This window comes from Culex pipiens, chromosome 2 (genome assembly GCF_016801865.2).
Source record: "Culex pipiens pallens isolate TS chromosome 2, TS_CPP_V2, whole genome shotgun sequence".
NCBI classification, from domain to species: domain Eukaryota; kingdom Metazoa; phylum Arthropoda; class Insecta; order Diptera; family Culicidae; genus Culex; species Culex pipiens.
The window spans coordinates 75,939,619-75,964,671 of NC_068938.1; the positions used below are offsets into that span (position 1 = coordinate 75,939,619).

The 25,053-nt window shown below is 40.2% G+C and overlaps 1 protein-coding gene across 1 annotated transcript in view; it reads left to right on the plus strand.

Moving 5' to 3' along the window:
* The window catches only part of LOC120425208 (protein madd-4), a 475,137-nt gene that overhangs the window by 420,319 nt on the left and 29,765 nt on the right, over window positions 1–25,053 (plus strand). Inside the window, 2 exon segments of the mRNA XM_052707974.1 lie at window positions 19,750–20,484; window positions 20,550–21,137. Of these exon segments, the coding sequence (XP_052563934.1) occupies window positions 19,750–20,484; window positions 20,550–21,137 (1,323 nt within the window).

Sequence of the window (25,053 nt, forward strand, 5' to 3'; positions counted from 1 at the left end):
CAAAAAGTACATCAATATCACTTAAGTGGCCATATCTCGAGACAGGGTTGCCAGATCTTCAATGTTTTGGACTCGTTGGAAAGGTCTTTTAATAACCTAACCAACAATGGGTCGGATAGTGGATCCGTACATAGTTTACATACATTGAAGTGAGATCCGGCTCAAAAAAAGTAAATCAATATCACTTAAGTGGCCATATCTCGAGACAGGGTTGCCAGATCTTCAATGTTTTAGACTCGTTGGAAAGGTCTTTTGATAACCTAACCAACGTGTGGTCGTATAGTGGAGCCGGACATAGTTTACATACATTTAAGTGAGATCCAGCTTCAAAAAAGAGGCCATTTCTCGAGACAGGGTTGCCAGATCTTCAATGTTTTAGACTCGTTGGAAAGGTATTTTGATAACCTAACCAACGATGGGTCGGATGATGGACCCGGACATAGTTTACATACATTTAAGTGACATCCGCTTCAAAAAAGTACATCAATATCACTTAAGGGGCCATATCTTGAGACAGGGTTGCCAGATCTTCAATGTTTTGCATTCATTGGAAAGGTCTTTTGATAACCTAACCAACGTGTGGTCGTATAGTGGAGCCGGACATAGTTTACATACATTTAAGTGAGATCCGGCTTTAAAAAAGTACATCAATATCACTTAAGAGGCCATATCTCGAGACTGGGTTGCCAGATCTTCAATGTTTTAGACTCGTTGGAAAGGTATTTTGATAACCTAACCAACGTTGGGTTGGATGGTGGATCCGGACATAGTTTACATACATTTAAGTGAGATCCGGCTTCAAAAAAGTACATCAATATCACTTAAGTGGCCATATCTCGAGACAGGGCTGCCAGATCTTCAATGTTTTGGACTCGTTGGAAAGGTCTTTTGATGATCTAACCAATGATGGGTCGGATGATGGACCCGGACATAGTTTACATACATTTAAGTGAGATCCGGCTTTAAAAAAGTACATCAATATCACTTAAGAGGCCATTTCTCGAGACAGGGTTGCCAGATCTTCAATGTTTTAGACTCGTTGGAAAGGTATTTTGATAACCTAACCAACGATGGGTCGGATGATGGACCCGGACATAGTTTACATACATTTAAGTGAGATCCGGCTTCAAAAATGTACATCAATATCACTTAAGTGGCCATATCTCGAGACAGGGTTGCCAGATCTTCAATGTTTTGGACTCGTTAGAAAGGTCTTTTGATAACATAACCAACGATGGGTCGGATGATGGACCCGGACATAGTTTACATACAGTTAAGTGAGATCCAAATATATGTGAAAACACATTTTTATACATAACTGTTGAACTACTTATCGAAACTTCAATCTTTATAAAACTCGATCTATGGGACCCTAAGCCAAGTCGAATGCAACAAGTTCGGGTCAAATCGGTTCAGCCAGTGCCGAGAAACATGAGCTAGTTTGTTGGTCACATACATACATACACACACACATACACACACACATACACACACACATACACACACACATACACACAGACATTTGTTCAGTTTTCGATTCTGAGTCGATATGTATACATGAAGGTGGGTCTACGACGTTTTTATACGAAGTTCATTTTTAGAGCAGGATTATAGCCTTACCTCAGTGAGGAAGGCAAAATGATACATGAAAATTCAAAAAAAAAATTTGGCGTCTCCGGCAAAAATGTAGGTATGGATAAGGACTAGACAAAAGAAATAATAGACGATAAAAAACTTTTTGGTGATTTTTAATTTCACTTTTTGTCACTAAAACATGATTTCCAAAAACACACTATTTTTTCTGATATGTTTTTTGGGGCAAGATCGCATTCTTTCCAGAAATTTCCAGAATGTGGGTCACTCCATGTTAACTGAGTACACTTTTGGACTCGACATTCACCGATTTGGACCAAACTTCGAAGGAACGGTCTTTTTTCGATAGTTTACAAGAATCCTTAGTTTGGTGCTGATTTGACCTTTTTTGCCTTCCTCACTGAGGTAAGGCTATAATCCTGCTCTAAAAATGAACTTCGTATAAAAACGTCGTAGACCCACCTTCATGTATACATATCGACTCAGAATCGAAAACTGAACAAATGTCTGTGTGTATGTGTGTGTGTATGTGTGTGTGTATGTATGTATGTGACCAACAAACTAGCTCATGTTTCTCGGCACTGGCTGAACCGATTTGACCCGAACTTGTTGCATTCGAGTTGGTTTAGGGTCCCATAGATCGAGTTTTATACAGATTGAAGTTTCGATAAGTAGTTCAAAAGTTATGTATAAAAATGTGTTTTCACATATATTTGGATCTCACTTAACTGTATGTAAACTATGTCCGGATCCATCATCCGACCCATCGTTGGTTAGGTTATCAAAAGACCTTTCCAATGAGTCCAAAACATTGAAGATCTGGCAACCCTGTATCGAGATATGGCCACTTAAGTGATATTTATGTACTTTTTTGAAGCCGGATCTCACTTAAATGTATGTAAACTATGTCCGGATCCACCATCCGACCCATTGTTGGTTAGGTTATCAAAATACCTTTCCAACGAGTCTAAAACATTGAAGATCTGGCAACCCTGTCTCGAGATATGGCCTCTTAAGTGATATTGATGTACTTTTTTGAAGCCGGATCTCACTTAAATGTATGAAAACTATGTCCTGCTCCACTATCCGACCCATCGTTGGTTAGGTTATCAAAAGACCTTTCCAATGAGTCCAAAACATTGAAGATCTGGCAACCCTGTCTCGAGATATGGCCACTTAAGTGACATTTATGTACTTTTCTGAAGCCGGATCTCACTTAAATGTATGTAAACTTTGTCCGGATCCATCATCCGACCCATCGTTGGTTAGATTATCAAAAAACCTTTCCAACGAGCCCAAAACATTGAAGATTTGGCAACCCTGTCTCGAGATATGGCCTCTTAAGTGATATTGATATACTTTTTTGAAGCCGGATCTCACTTAAATGTATGTAAACTATGTCCGGATCCACCATCCGACCTATTGTTGGTTAACTTATCAAAATACCTTTCCAATGAGTCCAAAACATTGAAGGTCTGGCAACCCTGTATCGAGATATGGCCACTTAAGTGATATTGATGTACTTTTTTGAAGCCGGATCTCACTTAAATGTATGTAAACTATGTCCGGATCCACCATCCAACCCAACGTTGGTTAGGTTATCAAAATACCTTTCCAACGAGTCTAAAACATTGAAGATCTGGCAACCCTGTCTCGAGATATGGCCCCTTAAGTGATATTGATGTACTTTTTTGAAGCCGGATCTCACTTAAATGTATGTAATCTATGTCCGGAACCACCATCCGACCCATTGTTGGTTACACAGAAAAAAAAGTGTGAATTTACACGACACTGAATGCATGATTCAAACGTAAACATGCTCGATGTAAATTTGAAAACCGATGTAAATCGTTGTATTTCATTTAAAGAGGGTTCGTGTAAATTGAAATAGCACGTAACGCTTGATTCTCATGTAAATGAAAATTATTTTGTTGACGGCTCTCAAATTTGAAAGTATAAAAAACATGTAATTTTGAAACGATGTAAAATAACAAAGATTGCGACACGTAAATTTACAATTTACAATTACGCTCGTTGTTGTCAATGACAGCTCATTATTATTGTCGTGTCTCGGGTGAGAAGCGGAAGTGTTTTGCTAATATTTATGATTAATTTGACTGCTGAAAGGTAAACAACATGTGAAAATTCGCTTCAATGTTTTAAAATGATGGTTAATGACACCAGCTGCAGGGTTTTTGCATTTTTGCGGGAAATCTATGCAGGAAACCGAAACTGCCGATGATTTGGAGGTTTCCCAGAAATGTTTCGAAAACATTCCGGCTGTATTACGTTAAATTAAACAGAACAGGTAAGTTTACTCGCTCAAACAAACAGATTTCGTAATACCAGCAACTAAAATCAGTTTACCTTTGTTGCTGTCAAGGAAGGAACATTTTACGGAAGCACCTGCTGGACTTAAGTGATGAATAAGTTCCTGCTATCCGGGGAACGCAACGCTTAATCATTCCAGCGGGAATAGTAATCCCTGAAGATGCTTCGGTTTGTGGCATTCTGCTTCTGGGTTTTAGTTCCTTTTCTTATGGATCGCCAAAGTACGTCGAGGTTGCATGCGGAACATGGTCACATCACGGACCATAAGCTGTTCGATTTGTACGCACAACCCTAGGTGATGGCGGCAAACAAGAATTGGACAGCGCTTTTCAGCGTTTTCTAGTCCGGTCAGGAAATTGATTCTCGATGGTACACAAGCTAAATTAGGCACCGATGGCGACTGCGACCGCATTTTTCAATGAATTTCAAAAACTAATCTTTTAAAAAAGGTTGATTTTTCATTTTTTTAAAATGATAAATAACCCAATCCATTACACCTCCCCGTCTTACTTGTACATGTTGGTTTAGTACTCCTCCTCCAAACCGTACAAAATTTAATCATCATCAGCGATTCTCCGGCGCGAGCAAGGTTGGAAACCCGCGTTGCGTTTCGTTTTCGCCCTTGGCCAGGCGGACAATTCTCGAGCATGCTGCGGACGTCCTCCTTTAACCGGGTGTTGCACGACTTGAGCAGAGCCTCTTTCGATTCCGTGGTGTTCCGCTGCATTTTTACGAGTACATAGGTATTTGATTGAAATCGGCACGAAAATTAAACTTTTTTCACGATTGAAATCCAAATAAACTTTTCGCTTACAAGCAGCCGCTTGTTTTTTGTCATTGAGAATATTTTTGAAAACAAATTCATCTGTCAAAATGATTGGAAAATAACTTTGCACGTAGCTATGAGATCAGTCATTTCCTAGAAACAATCCAAAAAACTACACTCTAATGACAAACGAGACATTGAATTTGGTGTTTATCCTTTTAAAATGAGTAACCGTGCTCGGAGTCACCTGTTTCCCTCACAACGTGTATTTATTTATATTTTGCTCTGATTTTTCCAGAGTAGTGTTTGTTTGTTTGGAAAAAGTTCCACCATAGACTAATAAAAGACTACTCAGTGGGCTCTGAACCATGACTCAACCTTTTTATGACCCCTCGACAGGGCCGGTTCACTGTCAAAAATGACAGATCGAAATGTCAACAACTGGCAGCTCTGACTTTGACATGACATTTTGCGCAATGTTATTGTTTGGGTTTGGGTTTTTGTTTTGAATTAAACGGAACCAGTGCCCGGAAGAGGACGGTGATTAGTAGAGTGAACCATCGTCTGGAGGGGATCCCGAACGAGATCCCGAGGGTGGTCGATTCTAGACAAGAAGCGGCTCTCGATCGAGATCATTGCGGAATGTTGATAATCTTCTTCTCCGAGAACTATCACGTGAGCACCGTCGGGTTTGCCAAGCAAAGCCGGCGCGGGCCGCCTCCGGTTAATACCGGCAGGGCAAAACCGTCCTCCTCCAACCCGGAATTGTCACTCTGAAAGGAATGAATGTCCTTGCAGACGCCATCTTGGCCTCGACGAATTGCACCTACTTCAAAAACCTCAAAACAGCCAAGATCTTTGCTCTGAACTGTCAACTTATGGCATTCCGAACCCCAGCGATAACGTCGTCAAACAAAAATTTGTCCCCGAACCAGCATCACCAACAAACCGCCCCGAGCACCTCTTTCGCCGTCGCCGATGTAGGCGAGCTGTACGCGGAGGTCAGCAGGAAGAAAGCCCCCAAAAAGGAAGCCCGCTTCGTCCCGGAACCGAAACCCGCCGAAGTCGCTAAGTCCAAGAATCCTCTTAATGGGTCATGGGAAAAAACCCTTCTTTTACTTAAGTACAAAGAAAACAAAAACGCCGATATTTTTATCATGCACTTGAAAGTTTATTTTCAATAGTTGGTTACTATTTTTTTTAACATGATCGAAATTCACTTTTTTTGTTCACAAAGTTCTTCTTGACAAACTCCTTGCCCTTCCGGATGTTTGTTTCAGCTCCGGAATATCCTTCTTTAGCAGCTCTAGCTCGTAGGCATTCACCTTGGGCAGACCAAGGTTCGGCGAGGGAAAAACGGGCTGCGGCGTAGGCCGTCGTGAACGTGGCCGATCCGGCACCGGCCTTGGCCTTGAGGACCTCCTGAATGCGTGCCGTCAGGGCGGCAATCTTGTCCTGGGGAAGCTCTGGGGTTCACTGGGATAATGGTCTTGCCGGAGTGGCCTCCGATGACCGGAATGTTGGCCCGCCGAAGTCGACACCCTCACCGATGAACTTGTTGGCACGGATAATGTGCAGCGTCGAAATGCCTAACACGCTCTTTCGGGCCCAACACTCCGGAAGGCAATCGTTACCATCGAGTTGACTAGGTTCGAGGTGATTCAATCATCCGGCGGCGAGGTCGCGGACGATCGAGTATTGAACAGATTTGGCTTGCGAGGAATGATGAGAAAACAGCAATCATCTGGAAAAGAGGAACACAAATGATAAACCGAATAAAATAAGCATTTATTTTAAAAGCTAAACATTACCTTACAAATCAAACACCAGTAAATTTCGCTTGTTTCGCCAAACAAAAATCCCTGCATAGCTGATTGACTTGTTTGCAGCCTGCTGCCTTGATTGCTAAGAAAAACAAAAACAAACAAGATGCACGCGTAAATCAGCACAAAACGAAATCGAAAAAACCAGCGCTGCCATGTCGTTCTGTCATACGAGGGGCAAGCCGATGCGTGGTTCAACGTGGTACCCGCGGATCACAGCTTATGAGTCATAATTTTTGAAATTTTTTGTTCCGAGTGTTTAGTCTTTAATTAGTCTATGGTTCCACCCACGACAGAAGGACGGACTTCGAAAGTGTCGCGATTCCATCTAGTCCACAGCAATAGCATCATGTGGCATTTGGTGGAGGAGGAAGTGGACATCGAGCTGGTGGAGGTGCCCCCAATGGGAATTATTCTGGAGCAGGAAGACGACGGCGGAAACGACAGTTTGCCGTAGATTAAGACGTTGCTGTTTCCGCGGAGGAATTGGAAACTGTCCGTTGCCACAGCCGAATGGGTTGCCGATGAAGCCCACCTCTCCGAGTATCAACTCGAGCGTTAGCGTTCAGAATGGGATGGGTTTGGAATGAGGACGCGGCCATCGTTTCCGAGAATCATTTCCACGGCTAGCTTGAGCTTGGAGACTAACTAACAGATCTTCCGGCGGGTGAACACCCACGCGGGCGTCTCGACGATGAACTTGTTCGTGTGCATCCCGAAAACGCCCAAACGCATTGAAACCATTAAGTCCGAGCTGGGGCTGGAGATGGTCAAGCCGAATGTGTCCTCTTGCAGCGCTTCGCCGCGCTCATGGACGTGGGGCTGCTGCGGGACATGATCTATCTGAACATTCTGTTTGGGCTGTCGATTTTCTACGATGTGGAGATGAACTTTAAAATGGTTTTTCCTCGTCAGTATGGATTTCAACAAGACCGAGGTTGCGTTCTTCCTGACAAATATTGCGGCCCGGGTGATTGTGCCACCGATCGGGGATTAGCTGCGCATTAGGAAGCGGCTGCTGTTTATGCTGATATCAAAATATTATGCTGTTTATGCTAATATCAAAATATGTAACATTGTTCTAATCTGTTGCATCTTTTCAGCAATTCGGCGTTGCTTTTCTGTTCTTCTTGGTGGAGAACAAAAAGCAACCAAGTAAGCAATGGTTGACGGCAGATTGTGTCAACGCGTCTTCGACCAGTTGCCGGAAAAGGAGTCCACCGACGAGATCTCCCGTTATCGGCTTTTGTAGCTGGACAAAGGCCTGCATGGCCCTAAATTCCGTACCAAGGGTTTCTGCGGCCAGCTAAAACGAGAGGCAAGCCATAAATGATTTGAAGCAATTCTCCGCCGTACACGATGCGAGCCTCTTCGACGGTAGGGTGTCAAACTGGGTGACCCTACGGATTAAGACAGAACAGACTTCTCCCAGGGGAACTCCACAAAAACGCAGCAGCTTGTCTTCATCGATCAGATCGCAACGACCCAGCCGAACCTAGTCCTGATTATGGAAGGTTAACACGATCTTACCAGCTCCAACCGTTCGATAAAATCGGAATCGGCATGTACAATGGTTAACAATCGGCTCATGCACTCCGGGATTCTTATCCAGCAGCAAACCGCGGTCAGTTTACGCTGCAGTACGGCTTCAACTGCTAGCTTAGCCTTGTGCTGGAACAAAATCTTCGAGCTGAGCGTAGCCAGTGCGATGTTTATCAGGTGCTCATTCAACTTTTCTGCATCCTTTGAGTTGTCTCGTGCCTTGGCAATCGAGGCCGACTTGGGCACTCTACAACCGTAGAAGATCGTCTGCGGTTGCAGTTTTTGCTCGATCAACTTTTCCGCCTCGCGCAACAACTCCTGGGCCAGTGATTCCGACAACATTTTTTTGACGCGCCGCGAGACAAAAGAGTACCAAAACGCCGTGTCGTTCGCCGTTGTGAGTCCAGTCAGAGCCAAGCTAAAGTCATGGGTGAGTCTAAATTTGTGGCCTCACAGTGTTTTTCATCGAATTTGTTACTCCGTTGAATTTAGAATCAGATACAAATTTTCAACCGTTTTTTGCCATTCGCAAAAAAAGTATTTGAAAATTACATCAGATTCTAGATTCAACGGGGTAAAAAAAATTGTGGCTTGGGTAAATTTACGTGCATTTCATCGGAAATTTACATGTTTTCATGACACTTTTTTTTCGGAACGTTTACATCGGATGGCATTTAAATTTCAGTTGAAAGTGATGTAAATTCGCATCATTAATGACGTGCACTTTTGGTACATCATAAATGATGTAAATTTACCGGATTTTTTTTTTCTGTGTAGGTTATCAAAATACCTTTCCAACGACTCTAAAACATTGAAGATCTGGCAACCCTGTCTCGAGATATGACTACTTAAGTGAAACCGATGTACTTTTTTGAAGCCGGATCTAAAAAATAGATGAAACTTGTGTACAGCCATTGTTGTGAGGAAGGCTCCAACCACATAGGTGGATTAAGTAAGTTTTTTTCTTTTAATCATAAGCTTTTTGAGCAAAAGATTTTCTAAAGGTTGCATTTTATAAAAAAAAATGTCCAAGAAATTCGATAAAAATAAAAATTTAACCCTCAAATGCCCCATAGTATTATATTTTAACGTTTTATGTATTAAAATTCAGTTTTGACCAAATTCTTCTATTATTATTTGTCTCATTTTATCACCATCATGTTCCCCGGACAATTTTACATAATTATCAATGTAAACCTCAAACTAAAATGAACTATTGGCGAGAAAAAGCGATTTTACTGAAACATTTTGCGCAGCACTCTGTCCTATGAATTCAAATCCGAAATAAGTTTCTCGCATATAAAAACCGAACTACACTAAATCCCCTAAATACGCTCCCCCCGATTGCGCCTCCCCCGTTTTGCGCCCCCCGAATTGCGCTCAAACCCCGAAATAACGCTCCCCCCAAATAACGCTCTATTGGGCGCAAATCGGGGGAGCGTTATTGCGGGGTTTTGGCGTAAAATGGGGTTTACTTTTTAAATGTACTTTATTTACATATAAATGAAACATTTGTATAAGGGGTCATCCACAAAACACGGATAAGGGGCCATCCACAAATCTGGGTATCCAAGAACTCCCGGAAGTCATGCCCTAGATATCTACTTGATCAACGGGGGTCTATACGGGTGAATTAACCATCGGTATAGCTTCCGGTAGCTTCAGTGAACCACGATTAATATTCTGGGTTATGTTGGATTGTTATGGGTCTTCCAGGAACTCCCGGAAGTTATGACCTGATGATCTACCTGATCAACGGGGGTCTATATGGGTGTATTAACCATCGGTATGGCTTCAGGTAGCTTCAGTGAACCAAGATGGATACCCTTAACCATGTTGGATTGTTATGGGTCCTCCAGGAACTCCCGGAAGTTATGACCTGATGATCTACCTGATCAACGGGGGTCTATATGGGTATATTAACCATCAGTATAGCTGCAGGTAGCTTCAGTGAACCACGATGTATACCCTTCGCCATGTTGGATTGTTATGGATCCTCCAGGAGCTCCCGGAAGTTATGACCTGAAGATCTACCTGATCAACGGGTGTCTATGTGGGTGTATTAGTCATCGGTATAACTTCATGTAGCTTCAGTGGACCACGATTGATACTCTGCGCCATGTTGGATTGTAATGGGTCCTCCAGGAACTCCCGGGAGTTATGACCTGATGATCTACCTGATCAACGGGGGTCTATATGGGAGTATTAACCATCGGTATAGCTTCAGGTAGCTTCAGTGAACCACGATGGATACCCTTCACCATGTTGGATTGTTATGGGTCCTCCAGGAACTCCCGGGAGTTATGATCTGATGATCTACCTGATCAACGGAGGTCTATATGGGTGTATTAACCATTGGTATAGCTTCAGGTAGCTTCAGTGAACCACGATGGATACCCTTCGCCATGTTGGATTGTTATGGGTCCTCCAGGAACTCCCGAGAGTTATGACCTGATGATCTACCTGATCAACGGAGGTCTATATGGGTGTATTAACCATCGATATAGCTTCCGGTAGCTTCAGTGAACCACGATGGATACCCTTCGCCATGCTGGATTGTTATGGGTCCTCCAGGAACTGCCGAGAGTTATGACCTGGTGATCTACCTGATCAACGGGGGTCTGTATGGGTATATAAACCATCGGTATAGCTTCAGGTAGCTTCAGTGAACCACGACGGATACTCTGGGGTACGTTGGCTTGTAATGGGTCCTCCAGGAACTCCCGGGAGTTATGACCTGATGATCTACCCAATCCGGGAGTTGCTGGGTTCAATGGGTAACAATCCAACATGGCGCAGAGTATCAATCGTGGTCCACTGAAGCTACATGAAGTTATACCGATGACTAATACACCCATATAGACCCCCGTTGATCAGGTAGATCATCAGGTCATAACTCCCGGGAGTTCCTGGAGGACCCATTACAAGCCAACGTACCCCAGAGTATCCGTCGTGGTTCACTGAAGCTACCTGAAGCTATACCGATGGTTAATACACCCATATAGACCCCCGTTGATCAGGTAGATCATCAGGTCATAACTCCCGGGAGTTCCTGGAGGACCCATAACAATCCAACATGGCGAAGGGTATCCATCGTGGTTCACTGAAGCTACCTGAAGCTATACCTATGGTTAATTCACCCATATAAACCGTCGTTGATCTGGTAGATCATCAGGTCATAACTTCCGGGAGCTCCTGAACGATCCATTACAATCCAACATGGCGAAGCGTATACATCGTGGTTCACTGAAGCTACCTGCAGCTATACTGATGGTCAATATACCCATATAGACCCCCTTTGATTAGGTAGATCATCAGGTCATAACTCCCGGGAGTTCCTGGAAGACCCAATACAAGCCAACGTACCCCAGAGTATCCGTCGTGGTTCACTGAAGCTACCTGAAGCTATACCGATGGTTAATACACCCATATAGACCCCCGTTGATCAGGTAGATCATCAGGTCATAACTCCCGGGAGTTCCTGGAGGACCCATTACAAGCCAACGTACCCCAGAGTATCCGTCGTGGTTCACTGAAGCTACCTGAAGCTATACCGATGGTTAATACACCCATATAGACCCCCGTTGATCAGGTAGATCATCAGGTCATAACTCCCGGGAGTTCCTGGAGGACCCATAACAATCCAACATGGCGCAGAGTATCCATCGTGGTTCACTGAAGCTACCTGAAGCTAGACTATGGTTAATTCACCCATATAAACCGTCGTTGATCTGGTAGATCATCAGGTCATAACTTCCGGGAGCTCCTGAAGGATCCATTACAATCCAACATGGCGAAGGGTATACATCGTGGTTCACTGAAGCTACCTGCAGCTATACTGATGGTCAATATACCCATATAGACCCCCGTTGATTAGGTAGATCATCAGGTCATAACTCCCGGGAGTTCCTGGAGGACCCATTACAAGCCAACGTACCCCAGAGTATCCGTCGTGGTTCACTGAAGCTACCTGAAGCTATACCGATGGTTAATACACCAATATAGACCCCCGTTGATCAGGTAGATCATCAGGTCATAACTTCCGGGAGCTCCTGAAGGATCCATTACAATCCAACATGGCGAAGGGTATACATCGTGGTTCACTGAAGCTACCTGAAGCTATACCGATGGTTAATATACCCATATAGCCCCCCGTTGATCAGGTAGACATTCAGGCCATGGCTTCCGGGAGTTCATAGATGCCAAGATTTGTGGATGGCCCCTTATCCGTGTTCTGTGGATGACCCCTTATACAAATGTTCCATTTTTATGTAAATAAAGTACATTAAAAAAGAAAACCCCGTTTTACGCCAAAACCCCGAAATAACGCTCCCCCGATTTGCGCTCAAACCCCGAAATAACGCTCCCCCCGTTTGCGCTCAAACCCCGAAATAACGCTCCCCCGAATTGCGCTCTCCCCCGGTGTGCGCCCCCCCAAAAAGAGCGCATATGGGGGATTTAGTGTATGCGGAATTCATCCCTTTTTTGAAAATGGTCGTAGCTCGGATGCGTGATCAGGGCCAACAATTACCCCCTTAAACGAGAAGTTGAAAACTTTTGAACAAACCTTTCTTCTTTTTGCATCGGATTTTGAGCAATCATATTTCCAAATCAATTTCACAAGAATCACGACAAGTGCATAAATGCCCCAAAATCAATAGCCCTTCTGCTGACCATTTTTCGTGGAAAAATCTCCATCTCTACCTCAAGTCATGTTGTGCTTTCATCGTTGACAAGCAAAGCACAATTTTTGATTGATTGCGAATGCAGTGCATCACCGCAGGAAATAGATTTCAGGGAGAGAGGAACAGAAGGAAGTCAGTGCAAAGAGCTCAAAAACGGAGCCCAACTTTTCTATCTTTCAACAACGATCTAGACAACGGTAACGAGGCCAACATACAAATACACAAATACACAAGGGAGCACAAGGAAAGGTACTCACATGCACACATATTTGAGTGATATCCTCATCATCATCATCGTCTTGTTCGTTGTCGTAGACACTGGGAGGGAGGGGGCAATTTTGGAGTTTTTTGCTTTTGATTTTTTCCTAAGATTTTTTGTCTTCTAGGATACGAAGAAAGACCATAAGGTAGAACAGGAGAGGGCAAGTCAGATGGGGAAGGCTGGCCAAATGTTGAGCACACGACACACACAAAAAATGCCATCAATCGAAGCTTAGCAAGGAAGCTGCTTGGTATGACGTAGTGAGGGAGCAACAGTTGAAGATTTAAGGTGGAGTGTCAATGAAGGGTGACTAAAAAAAACATTGACGCTGTTTCTGTTTTAAAGATATTTGAAATATTTAGGTTTTCTATTTGATTAGCACAAAGGCAATTAACTGTTGAGCAATTCTGTAATAAATAGATATTTTTTAAATAATTATGTAACTTTTATTCAGATAAAACTTTGTGAGTACTTTTTCTGTGACCAAAAACGTAATTTTGCATTATTGGTTTGTCCATACGATTTGAAAATGACGATAGTTATGCTAATGTCTTGAATTTCCAAAATGTGTTAAAATTTATGAACATTTTTTCCACGTTTCCACGAAACACGTCTGTTTAAAACTGAAAATTAAAAAAAATCCTCTTGTATACAAAATAAATAAAACAAACGTTTTACAATTTTTGACCTCATTTTTTATCGATTGCAGTAGACTTTTTTTACGTAAATGAGAAAATAACATCGAACAAAATCTTAATAAAAATATTCAGTTTTTTTAGTTTCTTTGTTAGGATATTTCTTAGTTTTGCCTTCCTCACCTCACTGAGGCAAGGCTATAAAATCACTCGAAAAATGAACTTCTTAAATACACCTCCTAGATATACCTTCACGTATACCTATCGACTCAGAATCAAATTCTGAACAAATGTCTGTGGGGATGTGTGTAGACACGATTTTTTTTTCCACACGATTATCTCAGAACTGACTGAACCGATTTTGGCCGGATCCGCCTTATTCTGTTCGTATTGGGGTCCCTTAAGACCCTATTAAATTTTATTTTGTTTAGTTAAGTATTTAAAAAGTTATGCCAAGAAAAAGATTTTTGTAGATACAAAAAAGGGTGATTTTTTGCATAACCTCAAAAGGCCGGGTCTTTTTGTTTACGTGCAAGGGTCGCGCCAGATGCGAAACGCCCGGTTGCCATATTGCTTCAAATGAGAGTCTGCATGTTTTCTGGAAAAGTCTGTATCAGGTATATATTTTTTCATAAACTTATTTTCATTATTACTTTGTAAATGTGAGGAAGGCACCACCCACCTAATGGAGGGTTAAGAAATGTTTTATTCATTATAATTGCAATTGTAATTTACTTTATTTTACTTGATGACGTATCCTGTTAGTTTACACTTTGAATCAGAGCAAGGAAGAGAACATATTGTAATTCAAAGTGTACAAACACTGGAAAACCCAAAAAATATATAGAAAACAATCAACGTTTATCTTACCCCAAGAGCCGGATGCACACCAGTGTAAAATCTCTATAATAAAATTTAAAAAAAAGAATTAAGCAATTCTCTACGAAATTGGCCGATTTCGACCATTTTTATTTTTTGTATTTTTTTTATTTGGCTTCAACTTTGTGGGGCCTTCCCTATTACCAAAGAAGTGTGTCACTGGTTCACCCATGCAAATTTTCATACAATTTTGGCATCTGTTCCTACAAAAATGGTACGGTCAGTGGGGGTGACTATGGGTCAAAAAACGATAAACCTCTCGTAATTTCTTAGTAACAAAAACAATTTAAATAACATCGACAATTTTTCAACGTAGATTTGTTCTTCAATAGTTAACTAACATTTTCCCAAAATACGGTGGATTTTGGTGAACACTACCTTAAATGCCAATAGTTTGAAAATTGACCCAATCTCACCCCTAAGAGGGGGTGACATTGGGTCAAATGAAACTAAAATGATGCTCAAATACAACGATATGGTAAAAACAAGTCATCCAACAGTGTTTCTTGTTCGAGGGAATCGTATTGACATGCTACAATGTTTGAAGCAGTTATTTTCAAACATTTGGCTAGTTTTCGAGCAATGATTTTTCGAGAGGTCATTTTTGACCAAAAACGTACCTCAACTTTAGACAGCAGCCAAAATAACAGGATTTGTTCTAGGAACGAGATTTTTTCAGCCAAGTCATCTTAAGATGTCACCTACACAACCCGTTTAACAGAATTTAGTTTCATTGAGAAGAACCTGAGAAATGGAAAAACTGTAAAAAATCACTTTGACCCAATCTCACCCCCAGACCCAATGGCACCCCACTGACGGTATGTAAATTTTCGAAAATCTGTAACTTTCCAAAGAAATTTTTGATTGAATTGGTGTCTTGGAAAAAGTTGTAAGTATTGATGAGATTTTTTGTTTAATATGTTTCACATGAATTCAATTCCCAGAATCAGTATTTTATGTTATTTAGATTTTTTAAGGGGAAAACCCTGCTTCTTTTAAGCAATTCGGAAGAATGGACCAACATTTTGCCGACGAGTTATGATTTTTTATAAATATTGATTTTTATAAAGATTTAAATCTCGTACTTAAAATTTATTGACCTCATTTTTTTTAGGTAAAACCGAACTTGCATTCAAAAAGTACGTAACATTTTTTTTAATTAAGTGCAGTGAAGTTTTTTCAATACATAGCCATTTAAAGTTAAATTTTGTACGAAAAATTCCATCTTTTATTTTCTTAAATATTGTCAATGTTTGTCCACTCCTGAAAATATTGGCCCAATTCTCAATGTTAAAATATGATACAAAAGTTGCTGAGATATCGGCATTAGAAAATGGAGGGTCGTTTGGAAGAGTGATAAAAAATAATAATTTTCCTGTTTCTTTTTCTTTTATCCGCTTTATCTCAGCAACCATGGCCCAATCTTCAAAGTTTCCTTGAAAAAATTGTAGGGAATTTTCTGAACCTTTCGAAAAAAAATAATTTCACATTGTAGAGAACAGTCTGAACAATTATCAAAAAAGTATAAATTTTGGTTTAAAATAAGCGGAAAGGAATTTTTTGATCGAGTTGGTGTCTTCGACAAAGTTGTAGGTATGGATATGGACTACACTGAAAAAAAATGATACACGGTAAAAAAAATTTTGGCGATTTTTTATTTAACTTTTTGTCACTAAAACTTGATTTGCAAAAAAACAATATTTTTAATTTTTTTTTTATATGTTTTCGAGGACATAAAATGCCAACTTTTCAGAAATTTCCAGAATGGGCAAAAAATCTTTGACCGAGTTATGATTTTTTGAATCAATACTGATTTTTTCAAAAAATCGAAATATCGGTCGCAAAAATTTTTCAGCTTCATTTTTCGATGTAAAATCGAATTTGCAATCAAAAAGTATTGTAGTGATTTTTTGATAAAGTGCACCGTTTTCAACTTAAATCCATTTTTAGGTAACTTTTTTGAAAATAGTCGCAGTTTTTCATTTTTTAAAATTAGTGCCCATGTTTGCCCACCTTTGAAAAAAATATTTTTGAAACGCTGAGAAAATTCTCTATATTTTGCTTTATTGAACTTTGTTGATGCGACCCATAGTTGCTGAGATATTGCTATGCAAAGGCTAAAAAACACACCCACCATTTTCTAATGTCGATATCTCAGCAACTATAGGTCCGATTTACAATCAATGTTAAAATATGAAACATTCGTGAAATTTTCCGATCTTTTCGAAAAAAATGTTTTCAAAAATTTAAAATCAAAAATAACATTTTAAACGGGCCAACATCAATTTTCCTGTTTTTTAGCCTTTGCATAGCAATATCTCAGCAACTATGGGTCGCATCAACAAAGTTCAATAAAGCAAAATATAGAGAATTTTCTCAGCGTTTCAAAAATATTTTTTTCAAAGGTGGGCAAACATGGGCACTAATTTTAAAAAATGAAAAACTGCGACTATTTTCAAAAAAGTTACCTAAAAATGGATTTAAGTTGAAAACGGTGCACTTTATCAAAAAATCACTACAATACTTTTTGATTGCAAATTCGATTTTACATCGAAAAATGAAGTTGAAAAATTTTTGCGACCGATATTTCGATTTTTTGAAAAAATCAGTATTGATTCAAAAAATCATAACTCGGTCAAAGATTTTTTGCCCATTCTGGAAATTTCAGAAAAGTTGGCATTTTATGTCCTCGAAAACATATAAAAAAAAAATTAAAAATATTGTTTTTTTGCAAATCAAGTTTTAGTGACAAAAAGTTAAATAAAAAATCACCAATTTTTTTTTACCGTGTAGCATTTTTTTTCAGTGGAGTCCATATCCATACCTACAACTTTGCCGAAGACACCAACTCGATCAAAAAATTCCTTCAAAAGATACAGATTTTTGAATTTCCACATATCATTTTTGTATGATCAGCTGCCAAATTTGTTTGGAAAATTATATGGACAAACTAATGATGCAAAATGGCTTCTTTGGGCATACCGAAGGCACCAAAAAAGTTTCAGCCGGATTAAAAAATACAAAAATTAAAATTAAAGAAAAAAGACCGATTCCGTAGAGAACTGCTCATACCAGAAATTCAGCATAAATGTGTGTTTTCATCAAATTTAAATCAAATTTTTCAGTTTTCTATTTTTTGAATCAAGATGGCGGTTAATCATATTCAATCAGAGCACGCGTCTAGCGCCATATTTATGCACTGCTATTTGGCCGCGATAAATGCTCTTTAAGGAGCTTATGGTTTTAAGTGAGCTTTTTACATGCCTAATGGCACTTGACAGCTACAACACCCTAGGTTTTAACAAAGCATGCGATAAACCCGTTTGGCATGGCATTGCCATCTGGTTTTCAAGCCTCTGTTAAAACTTTCATAAAACCTTATTGAAAGCCAGTCGGCTTTTATTTCCACCCGGTTTTATGTCCGAAGCATAAAACCTTGTTAGAACCTATTAATTAGCTCTTGCTTGTTGGTTGCAGTGAATGCCCAAATAAAACTATTAGGCAATCAAGATGCTAAAATAAACCCTTAATAAAACTTGGTGGTGGCTAGTTGGTTTAAAAATGTTACTAGGGAAATCTTCTCTCAGTGTCATGTTTTTCTCAACAAACATGATTTTGAATCGGAAAACGGAAGGCATTTTTTGATTCTTTGGACAATCTTCCACTAGGAGAAGGTAAAATAAGTTTGTAAATAATAAATACTATGTGTTTTTGAAACATTTATCAAAAAAATCCCAGGCTTCATAGGCATTTTCAGTTGAACAATTACATATCATATGTGAAAACTTTTGATTTTTGCTTCTAATTCAGTTTTTAATTTTATAAACAAAACTAGTTTCAACGAATTTCAGTGAAAATTCTGACTTTTAAACAATTTTACCTAAAATTTATATGTATTTTGATTAAAAGCTCATAAACCTAGTAAATTAAAATAAAGTTGGAAGATGGAAAATATTCCAAAAATAAATTGAAATCCTAACCAAGTCACCCCGGTTTACGGTATGTTTAGTTTTCGTATTTAATAGTTTGAATCTATTTTTGTAATAGATAACAAAAACTTAGTGTAAAGAACTATTTATTGAAATTTGATTTAACATCTAAACATAAAAATATGAGAAAAAAAGGAAAAAATAGTTTTTTTTACGTTTTTTCAACATCGTGCTATTTTGAAAACACTGCTAATGAATTTTGACCAACTTATGTTACAGCTCAAAAGATTAATTGATCATAAAATTCGTTCTCAAGATACCGAATTTTGAATATTTCAAAAGCCTTTTTGTATGAACAGCTACCAAAATCGTATGAAGACTTTTATGGACGATATAATGATGCAAAATGACTTCTTTGAAAGATTTTAGTAGGCAAAATGTTCAGAACAGTGCAGAAAACAAAGGTTCATTTAAATAAAAAAAAAATCAACCTAAATATTATTAATAATAATATACTCAACCTAAATATTATTAATATATATATATATAATTCAGGGTAATCATGTCCACACTTTTTTAGCAATTTCTTTGAAAAATAATAATTTTTGATACTGTTTTTGAGTTTTACACTTATCGGCAAATAATGTTCAATCGAGAAAACAAACGTTTCACATAAACTACAATTTCAAATTTTATCTATTAAACTATTTTAATACTAGTCGAACTCACCCACCACCTTGCACCGATGCTTGACCGATACTAATCAATCAAAATCAGTGCTAATCCGTTTTTCGCCTAACACACTCGCGGCCACGGCCAAACCGCAGCGATTATTATTCTTCTATCGTCACTTTCCCTCTGGGGGTACGCGTCACATAACTCAATCACTTCTCTAATTACCATCTCACATACGGAATCGGCGCGATCTCCCCCTGGGGGGAGTGTTGGCCTTGGGCTATTTGCAGCGCTCGTCACCAGCCGCGCTCGCGGTCATAACCATCAACAACAAGCTCATTATCACGATAATTAAATGAGCCATCTGCCGACAGAAGGTCACTTTGGTCCAGACACCAACAGCAGCCGCTGTTGCCTCAATTGGTTCCGTGATTTATGCTCTTTTTGTCCTAAAGAAGATTTTCCCTTGAGGGACGTACCACTTGTGGCGTTAAGGGATCCCTTAAAGGGGTTACGTACAAGTTAATCGTTCAAATTTCTTTTGGTATGAGTTCATTTTAAAGTGACCTCCCTGAACACGAACCTTTTTACCCTTGTTTCTATATAAGATTTTGTCTTTCTTTTTCCAGTTTCATCCAGGACACGGAGTGGTCCCCGTGCAGCGTGACGTGCGGCGAGGGCATCCGGCGGAAGCCGTTCCGCTGCAAGATCTTCCTCGAGTTCTCCAAGCGCGTTGCCATCCTGAACGACTCGCTGTGCCACGCGTACAAACCGCTGGACGAGGTCGAGCGGTGCGTGATGGAGCCGTGCTCGTACTCGCACAACTTCGAGGAGTCGTACCTCAAGTATGATCGGGCGTAATCTTTGTTTTGAGGAGTACTAATGAGTTGATCTTATTTCAGGGATGGTAACCGGCAAAATCTGGACGGAATCAAGGTGCAGGCAGCGGTCCCTGGCAAAACGTACTCCTGGCGAGAGGAAGGCTACACCAGCTGTAGTGCGTCCTGTCTGGGCGGAGTCGAAGAGCTGATCATCAACTGCATCCGTGACGATACCGGCAAGATCGTGTCCCCGTTCCTGTGCTCGCCGGAAACGAAACCGGAGGCGCGGATACGAACCTGTAACGACATTCCGTGTCCACCGCGGTGGAACTACTCGGAGTTTACGCCGTGCTCGAAGTCGTGCGGGTTCGGGATTCAAACGCGCGAGGTGACCTGCATTCACGAGGTGACCCGCGGCGGTGAGAACACCATGATCGTTCCGAACAGTATGTGCACCACGAAGCCCCAGCCGGACCGGCAGTACTGCAACATCATCGACTGTCCCGTGCGGTGGGAGGTTTCCGAGTGGAGCAAGTGCTCGAAGTGAGTACTCTACTACGAACTCATATGAATTTTAAAGCCACTTACCAAATCTTCCTTCCTTCCAGACCCTGTGGCGGTGGCCTCAAGGAGCGTCGCGTCGAGTGCAAACAGATCATGGCCCAGGAACACAAGGTCGAGCGGCCGGCGTCAATGTGCCCCAGCAACAAACCCCCGGACAAGAAGCCCTGCAACAGCAAGGCGTGCGCCCCGGAAGACCAGAAGCCCCCGATCGCCGGCACCAACTCGACCTTCATCCAGCACGACCCCAAGAAGAACAAAATCACGCTCAAAATCGGTGGCGCAGCGACCGTCTTTTTTGGGACGCAAATCAAAATCAAGTGCCCCGTCAAGCGGTTCAACCGGACCAAAATCCGCTGGGCCAAGGACCAGACGCCGCTGCTCAAGTCCAAGAAGATCAAGATCTCCAAGAAGGGCGCGCTGAGAATTCTGGACGTGACGTTCCGCGAGGCAGGCGTTTACACCTGCCATGCCGGGCTGAGTCACGCGGATCTGCGGCTGTCGGTGAAGCCCAAACCGGGCGTGGCCGAGCAGAACCAGGGCGACGGAGATGGGAAGCATCGCGAGGGAGGGGATTCTAACGCGCTGCGGGATCACTCGTACGTGGCGAACCAAAATGGCGGGGATGAAAAGGGGTAAGTTTTTTTTTCTAAGGCTGATTGAAACTGATAAATGCCATTACAGTCGACTCTCTGGCTGTCGATCTTCTCGATATCAATAATGCTCCATGTACCGATGAATTCTTCAGTCCCTTCAAACTGCATACTTCGATTGTCTTTATTCCTCGATATTTTCTCTTGCTTGAAGGATCTCTTCCTCGACGGTCCCTTGGATTCTATTTGCTTTAAATTTCGATTCCGGTTGTCAATAATTTTAATTTCCCATGGCTTGCATAGACATTTTTCTTTGAGAAACGAAGCTTTGAAGGGTGTTTGACATTTATTTGTTTTTGTTTGCTGGACGTTGCCATGATTCTCTCCTATAGCTGGTCAGCAAGAAAAAACAAATTTTAATCGAGTCTTCATTTTGCATCATTCTGTAAACTGATGCTTCTCTTCCTCGACGGTCCCTTGGATATTGACAACCAGAGAGTCGACTGTATTAAATTTTGGATTAAGATACTGTTTTCGGTAGGTAGGTCAAATCGTCATGATCGTGCTATATTTTCGAGCGTGCATGTTTTTTGTTGGCTGTTCACGATATAGCGGAATAATATTTTGAAAAATATCGGCATCAAAAATCGAACTAAAAGCACCGTGCTTTTCCATCGAATTGAATTCCCCGTAAATTTTGCTGGAAACGCATGGTGCTTTATGTTCGATTAATATACCAAAATCCGATATTTACTTTCCTTCAAAGGATGTGGAGGAACATTTAAAAAGGGCGCATGATAATTTTAGTGGATATTTTAACAATTTCGAGACAACCGGAAAATATTTAACAAAACCCGTATTGTTGAAAAAAAGTTGGGAGGAATATTGTGCAAAAGTTACCGGTTGTCTCGGAATGTGCGAAACAGTTCAAGGTGGCCAAATGCTAATTCACCCTTTTCAAATATTGCGCTTGAGAACACATTTCAGAACCTTGTGTATCTCGGGTGAGTTTTCAAAAAGCGTTTTCCGTTTTTCTCCAAATTGAAACGAAATATCATGTATTTTTTTGGGGCACTTGAAGGACGTGTAGATGAACAATCTCAAGCATTTTGCCTTCCTCACTGAGGTAAGGCTATAATCCTGCTCGAAAAATGAACTTTTGAAAAACAGCTCGTAAACCTTTATTCATGTATACCTATCGACTCAGAATCGAAAACTGAACAAATGTCTGTGTGTGTGTGTGTATGTGTGTGCTTATTCCGCTTGGTGCTCAAAATTCTTGCCAAGTTTTCTCGGCACTAGCTGATCTGATTTGAGTCAAATAAGTTGCATTCGATCCGGTTTGGTGCCCCATACTGCACTATTGAATTGTTTGAAGATCCGATAAGTAGATCAAAAGTTAAGTACAAAAAAGTATCAGAGTTGCGAATCGGATCTCACATAAATGCATGTAAACTATGTCCAGACCCATCACCCGACCAAAATCAAAAGACCTTTCCAACGAGTCCAAAACATTGAAGTTCCTGCAACCCTGTCTCAAGTTATGACCACTTAAGTGATATTTATGTACTTTTTTGATTTCGGATCTCACTTAAATGTATGTAAACTATGTCCGGATCCATTATCCAACCCATCGTTGGATAGGTAATCAAAAGACCTTTTCAATGAGTCCAACACATTGAAGATCTGGCAACCCTGTCTCGAGTTATAACCACTTAAGTGATATTTATGTACATTTTTGAAGCCGGATCTCACTTAAATGTATAAAAACTATGTCCGGATCCATCATTCAACCCATCGCTGGATAGTTCATCAAAAGACCTTTCCAATGAGTCCAAAACATTGAAGATCTTGCAACCCTGTCTCATGTTATGACCACTTAACCCTTTCCGGCCTGATGGGTCATATATGACCCAAAAATCAAAATTTTCAAAAGTAGCCTATAATTTTCGTATGGTCCTCAGGATCATTTTCCCATCATTAACTAAAAAAATATTTTTTTGAAAATTCAGGCCTAAAAGGGTTAAGTGACATTTGTGTATTTCTTTATTGAGAAACAAGCCTTAACTGACAAACTTCGTTCTGCCTTTTTTCGTTTGTTGACGTTTTTGACTTTTTTGCTTATTCAGCCTCCTGTGATCAAAACTTGATTTTAACCTTTCCCATACAATCTGCAAATTTTCCGGAATCGGTTCCAGAGTGGCCAAAGTTGTAACTTTTTGGCGTAAGAACCATCCTTGGACTCACGAACTTATCATACGAACCCAACGCAACAAAGAGCACCTCGATCGGACGTTCCGTGTTGAATTGATTCGCGTTCAAACAAAACCGTCGAAATTTTGTATATAGAGAAGATAGAAATAATTTGTGTCCAAACCCATCACATCACCAAATGTTGGTAAAAAGTGAGGAAGGCAACAACCACATAGGTGGATTAAGTTAGTTTTTGAAATTGATTTTACGTAAATAGGTCTAAAATCGATGCAAAAAGGGCTTTTTACAAATGGCTCTTACGTCTTTTTGAAAACTAATCCGATGTACACATTTTTTGATATTTTACGTAAAATACCCTGAAAATCATTTAAAAAATATGTTCAGCTGTGAGTTTTTTGCTCCCAACACATTCGCATCAGCCAAATAAAATTTCACTGATCTGTAAGTGTATTCAGCTATTTGCTTTAAATGTAAAAAAAACATGATTTAAACACAGCTAAAGATACATTTGAGAGTACAATTAAAATTTTTCCGATGGAACTTATCCCTGTAAAACAGGGTAGCTCAATGTTTTTTGGAGGCCGGCCAAAATTTGAAGCTCAAATGAGCTTGCGGGTCAAATTACTTAATTAGTTACTTAATCCACCCTTAGGTGGTTGGTGCCTTCCTCTCATTCAAAGGGTAATGCTATCCAAAATAGACACGCTCGTGGGAAGGTCTTTAAATTACCTATCCAAAGATAGGTCGCATGATATATTTGGAATACGTTTTCATCTAAATATCTGAGAACTAGCCTCCAAAAAGTGTATAAATAACTCTTAAGTGCTTATAACTTTTGATAGGGTTGTCAGATCTTCAATGTTTTGGACGCGTTGCAAAGGTCTTTTGATTACCTGTTCAACGACGGGTTGCATGACAGATCCGGACAACGTTTTCATCGTGATATCTGAGATCCGGCTTCCAAAAAGTGCATAAATAAAACTTAATTGCTAATAACTTTTGATAGGGTTGTCAGATCTTCAATGTATTGGTCGCGTTGGAAAGGTCTTTTAAATACCTTTCTAAAAATGTATAACATGCTTTTTGTATAACATCTTACAAAAACCACCCTTTTACAGTCTTCCGGACTTTAGTCAAAATCGTTTTTTTAGCATAACTTTTGAAGTACTTTACTAAACTTCATAATTTTCAATAGGGACTTATGGGACCCCAAGACGAATCGAATGAGATCAAAACGGTCCAAATCGGTTAAGCCAGTGCTGAGATAATCAAGTGCATATTTTTTGGTGCACAGACCCACATCCCTACACACACACACACAGACATTTGCTCAGAATTCGATTCTCAGTCGATAGGTATACATGAAGGTGGGTCTAGGAGGTCTAATTGAGAAGTTCAGTTTTCGAGTGATTTTATAGCCTTTCCTCAGTAAGGTGAGGAAGGCAATAAGTTATTAAAAAAATAAATAACGTTAATTTAATTTAATTGATTTCAAAAAAATGTTTTTAGCTGAATGTACATGTGTTCAAAAAAAAATGAAAAATTAGTTTTTATATTTCGAAAATGGTGACATTACAATTGAACAATTCATTTAAAGGCCTAACTCTATCTATTAGTTAAGTGTGGCTAATGAAAAATCGTTGAGAGCCAGAATTTCAACATTTATTTCATCGAAAATTCACTAAAATTCAAATTATTTTTAATAAACCCAATCATGCTCTAATGATTCTAAATGCAAAGGAAT